Source organism: Pomacea canaliculata, linkage group LG9, assembly GCF_003073045.1.
Source record: "Pomacea canaliculata isolate SZHN2017 linkage group LG9, ASM307304v1, whole genome shotgun sequence".
NCBI classification, from domain to species: Eukaryota; Metazoa; Mollusca; class Gastropoda; order Architaenioglossa; family Ampullariidae; genus Pomacea; species Pomacea canaliculata.
The window spans coordinates 17,414,815-17,420,814 of NC_037598.1; the positions used below are offsets into that span (position 1 = coordinate 17,414,815).

The following is a 6,000-nucleotide window of genomic DNA, read 5'->3' on the forward strand; positions in this document are numbered from 1 at the left end:
GATAATTTAAGCTTCACTTCCAAGCAAGAAGACAGCTGTAAAACAAGCTATTTAACACGCTAGCATTTAGGTTGAAAAATATTTCTTAGCATGAAAATGCATTGTAATTATCCCCTGTTTAATTATTGCATCTAGTTAAAAATCTTAGCGCTTAAAACTCCCAAGTACAAAACACACTGTCAATATCATTCCCTATTAAAGAACATGTAAAAAGAAAACGGCACAGATTTGGAAAGCATGGGGGAAAGTGAGAAAGAGAATGTACATGCCATACAAGAGAGAGAAAGCAATCACATCATTAATCTCCTGAATTTTCCAGACTCTGTTCCCATTTATGACTGATCTCAGTATCTGTGTAGGTAAAGCATCTGTAAGTTTAAAGCAGCTGTATTATTATATTGTTATAACTATTTTATGATTAAATTATAGAGTTTTTAAGCATTACAAAAGATTACTTGTAGGCAACCATAACTTTAAAAAATATTTGATTTTTCAGAGAAAATACAGCAACTGTGACTGTGCAAAATGTACAGTACAGATGTTACTATTTCATGTTTCTTGCTTGTAACAGTAGAAATAAAGAATACTAATATCAAATATCTCAAACTTTTGTATCCCACACGTTCTTTCTCCCACTTTCTTACTCTTGTTAATAACAATGTTATTGGTCTCGAGTACATAAGCTTCATGCGACCTGTGCTTTATCTTGTCTTGTGAATGGCGGTATCGAGTGGATGAAATCAAAGCACTACGATGGAATAAGTTTACATCTCAGGTGTGAAAACACGACGTTTAAAACCATGCCTGCCCGCAATTTCGTCTCTCCCGTACTTAAGTGTTGCTACCCACCATACCCTTGTTTTATATGAACTCTAGTTAAAATCTAATACCTTGCCGAAAAAAATAGAAGGATATCCGTAACTGCATAACTTTAAATAAATTCAGATGTGGTACAATTATATACAAAAATAACAAGCGGCTAAGTCGTTTCCCTCCTCCTCAATACCTTTAATCGATGTGAAAGCCAAAATTAGGTGGGAATCCATACTCACAATATCTCGACCCAGCTGGGTAGATCCTTTGGTACTGAAATTAATCCTTTTCTGCTGCAGTCAACCATATTTCCGAGACAAGTGCAGGATGAAGGGCATAATAAATGATCCGAAACGGCCGCAGAACACCGCCATAACACAGCCCAAACAACAAAAGCTGAGCAGACGTACAACAACACGGCCGCCATATTTACTTGGAACCCATAGCGGTCCGACATTGAACTGAATTTCTGCGGCCCTAGTCATACATAGTTTGGGTGGCGTGCAAACACTTCAGTAAATTATGAGGCATTTTTAGAAATAATCCAAGTACACCTGACCCTGTGCATCAGTCAACCTGATGAGAACTGACCACAGATAGATTACGTTACACAGCGAAGTCCCCAAGTACTCCGAAATGCGAACTTCGCCTCCCACGTTTCGACTAATACATTCCTAACAGAAAGCAACACTCCACGATTGGTCAATCATATCACGTGATGCATATATTAACACCCTAGGTTTGAAATCCTTCACATATGATCGCAGACGACAAATTGGACATTAACCACCCGCTCTGGTGTATCGCATCTGTTTGTTTTAATCGCCATGGCCAATCTGAGAAGAGATCCCACGTTTTAGGCGGAAAAAGGCGGTAACGCATTACACTTTCAATCACTGTAGGCTGGCCCAGCCCTCCAAAGCGCGGAACAAACGAGGCTTCGCTTTGATATTTACCGTTATTGCCCCTCGCAGAATCGGCCATTTGGAAGTATCACAGGTGACGGATATTTAGACTGATCCGTCAGTTGTGCAGTGGGGTAGGAACAGGGGGTGGGGTTGGGAGGCAAGGATGGGTTCGGGGGTCGCCCCTTCAAAATGATACAGAGGAGGCAAGAATGTGAATTAATGTCGTTCGATCACTGTCGGCATAGTTTGCCCCTCTGAAGATATAGTAATCCTATTGACCTGCCTTTATAAAAGCAATAATAGCTGTCACACTTACATTCACTACCATAGTGAGGAGATTATATTGTATGAGACCACAGCAGTTGTGTAGGAAGATGCTCGGATTTTCAGAGGGGCAAACAAGCAAACTTCATGCTGACAGTGAACGACGTTCACATTCTTGCCTCCTCTGATCGATCTGATTTGCGTATGTATGGAATGCTGCTGCAAGCGATCTATATTTGTTTTCTTATTCCGCCAACAACGTCTGTAACCGCTTTTACCAAACGGTTGCTCGATCTTGTCCAGGATCTCCTTTGTCACATTACAAGACTACAAAATTTACTTTTCAGTGTGGCAAGCGCCACTGGGCTATAACAAACTCCACAACGTGAATGGTGTATATACATCATCTCACTACAAAACATCAGTTTAATACAGCTGCTTCAACGACTAAACGATCAGTTTAGAACAGGTAATAATTTTCAAGTTTTTTTTTTTTATAAAAAAGAGCATATTTGTTGTCTTTCTATCGTTTCCTTTTTAGATCACAGTGCCAGATGAGATCAAGGCAGAAAACTATCAGAATATAAAATTATTTTTTACGAAGTAATTTTGGGGAGAGAACGGAACAAAAACTAAATATCAAATGTGTCTCTGTACATCTGTGTTATTGGCATATCCCTTTTATAGAAAACATAAAAATCTAGTGTCGCAGAATAAAATGTCCAAGAAAAAAAAATTGTTGTGCTTAGACTACGAAGAAAGCAAACTTTAAAAACTTCGTTATTGCCTCTTTTTCAATTTTAATTGAATACTAGCTAAGTAAGTAATTGTGTATATAGTTTAATATGCAGTTTCAAGTTTTAATATTTATTAGTCACTTTATTTTCAAGTATGGATCATAACTAAAATATTACGGAAGTAACAGTAAAAACCGTCGTTCATGCAGAATCTTTTCCTCCTAATCTGATAAAATATCACTCTAACCTGCTTATCAGTCACTAGCAAATCACGAAATGTAAGAATAATAAGAAGGTAAGAATAATCTCAAATCAAATCACAATGCAAGGACAAAGCTAGAACCAAACCCAGAAGACGGATAGTGGCGGTTCGCCTCGCGTGTGTCTTTTTGCATGCTGCAGTTGGATATCGGAAGCTCTGGTATAGAAGACAGCATATGTGCTGGCAAACTGCTTCGCTTTGCTAACTAAAAGCATGATATTTCCCTAAATAACATAAACTTTTATTTTATAAAATAATAAAGTAATTCCTGTTTACATTTTTTATATTATACCGACATGTTTGTTTTGATAGCTAGGTGCGTTATAAAGTGCGTAAAAGTTTGGGTTTTTTTTAGGAAAAGTGGGTATGCAGGATTCAAGTGTTCAGATCGAGGTGGGAATTATTCCCATAAACTACAGAGTATAGAGTCGAGGTTGAGAAAAGTTTTATAAACTAAAATTCGTGAAGATGTCGATGTGACGTTAGAGCTTTTGTAATGAAGTCAGAGCTGTATGCTACGAGCATATAGCTCTGTGGTTGAATACAGGGTCTGTGGTGTCACTTCAAAGGCAAACCACCCCTTGCATCAACATGTCCAATTTGAAATTTAAAATAACGATTTTTTTTTCAACATGATAAAAATGCCCAATCTCATCCAATCTTGTTTTGGTCCCATCTGTAAAGTGCATCATTATCTACAGTAACACCCAATTAATAGAAATTGTAAGCTATGTCTTAATTTGTCCTTAATTTTGAAATGTATTGAGGTGCACGGTTTCTCATACAGAAGCTGAGCTTGCGCCTAGTGTCATCATTAAAATATCAATAAAAAAATTGCTATAATCTTCATTGAAAACGTGCTTACACAGCTTATTTTTTGTGTGAGCATTTAAAAGCATATTTCGATTTGTTTCATAGAACATCGGAAATATATTTTAGTAAGAGATACGAAATTGGTTCAGTTCGACATTACTGTAGTAAACATATATTATTCGAAAAAAGTAATTTTTGTATTTGAAATAATGTTATAACAAATTTAGAATTCAGGCCCTGGTGGCCAGCATAGTCACAGCTTTAATTTATAAAGAAAAACCGCTCTACTCTTCAATGTTGTAACCCAAGCAACGACTCACACCAACAAGGAACGCAGGTGACATTTTTCTTTTTACTGTGACCATAGAAGCGCGATCGCAGTCACTCTCAGGTCTTTCTTGTCGATTCTGGTTCTTTCTTTTCACCCACAACTGCTTCACGCGTCTTTGTGCCACTTCAATGGCGGACTTCCATTGACTATTCTTCCTTAGCCCGCTCCAGCAATGTGGATCGCCCCACTTACTATGAGTAAATATTAAGTATTCAAATTTTCCACTAGCTGAACTCAAACAAACATTGCTATCCATCATTCTTGATTGAATTTTCCTTGAAACTGTTTCTAAGAGATCTGCAGGTGAAGAGAAAAGATCTGAGTTTAGAGGCGTCAGAATGCTAATTCATATAAGGCGACAAAGAAGCCGAAAGAAATGACCGTGGACCTAGGAAATATTGACATTCACGGCCCAATGAATACCAGACATTGAAGAGCCGAGCCCCAAACAATCTTAAACTGCTTTTTATTACCCATACACGATGATTTGACTTGGGTGCACGAGCCGACCAGTGACGAAACGTGCGATTAACTCTACCCCAGGTGTACTCTATCACCGCTACTGTACAACACCTGCGCCACTGAACTCGCCAAGCACATCCCAGCTGGCCAAAAATGGAGCGATTCTTTTTATCAGGGCATAGATTATTTGCTTCGGATTTTGTGAACCTATAACCATTAAACCGAGGAGAACAAAAGGGACAAAGTGCAAGTGTTAGTAGAAGCAAATACTTGTTTACCATTGGCTATCACGATACGAAGTATTAATTTCATCTTATATATATTTTCAAAACTCTCCTTATTCTACTGCAAAAAGAAATCTTTTCAAGTAGTATTAAAGATTTTATGTGATCTCCATAAAATTTGGAACTATGTAAAGCAGATTTTGTAAATTTAATGACTGTGTGCTTTCAATGGTTATATGAGTGTTTCATGAAGAAATTCAATCTTAATGAAGGAGCAAATTTTAACATTGATAATGTATTATTTTTACAAAATTTAGCGTTTTAGTTATAGTGAAGCAGTGCAAATGGGCTATATGCTGAGGTGTAACAAAATTGCTTTAAAGGTCTGAAAGCATTCAGTGCATTTTGCCATAGAGACAGCAGAAGTGAAAGATACTAAAGGAAAAGTGTTTCACTGACAGCCGTTTTCTTCTGTTCTCAGTCTTTTTATGCAGTTCTCGATAAAAAGAAGAGCTTCGCAGATGGATGGAAGGAGAGGTACAAAGAAAAAATACAGTTTGTTCTCATGACGATAGAAGGTATAGGAGAGAAAATACGCTCTATTTTTTGTGACGATTGTAGGTTACTCATTATCATTATTTTAACGAACATTGCAACCAGCATTTTAGTCAGCCATACAATATGATGCAGTTTACTGAGTTCTAATTATGTGATAAACTGAAAATTATAATAACCAATTTAAACCATAGTAAAGAATTTTTAAATTAAAACAATACCACTGTTCTTTGAAAAGGTGGAGAAAATGCCATTTATTTGCACATGTTAGTAAAGTTCAGAAAACAAAATCTTAAGGTCCATAGAAGCAGTGAACTGTAGGTGATTAACTTTTTACATGGCAAATTTTAAGGTCCGTTAGGGAACTTAGTGGCCATAGAAACAGTAAATTGTAGGTAGTTAACTGTTTTCAGAGCGTCCGTCCCCTCAGACAGAAGCAACCAACCAGCAATGCACTGCATGAGGGTGGAGCGCAGTCATCACACTAGTAGGTGGGTTTTTTAAAAAAGATGAAATCAAGCTATTTTCTCTACCCTCGGACTAAAAACAAAATAAATAAAACACACTCAAACAAACTGAGTACAGACAGGAAGAAATTAGGTTCCCTGGTGGACGTATAATGCGGGGTAAT

General features: G+C 37.3%; 1 protein-coding gene across 1 annotated transcript in view; it reads right to left on the reverse strand.

Annotated features, from left to right (window-relative positions):
• The window catches only part of LOC112571773 (leucine-rich repeats and immunoglobulin-like domains protein 2), a 27,919-nt gene extending 26,448 nt beyond the window's left edge, over positions 1 to 1,471 (reverse strand). The window contains 1 exon segment of the mRNA XM_025251052.1: positions 1,053 to 1,471. Within this exon segment, the coding sequence (XP_025106837.1) occupies positions 1,053 to 1,270 (218 nt within the window). The 5' untranslated portion in view covers positions 1,271 to 1,471.
• Positions 1,472 to 6,000: the final 4,529 nt, after the last annotated feature.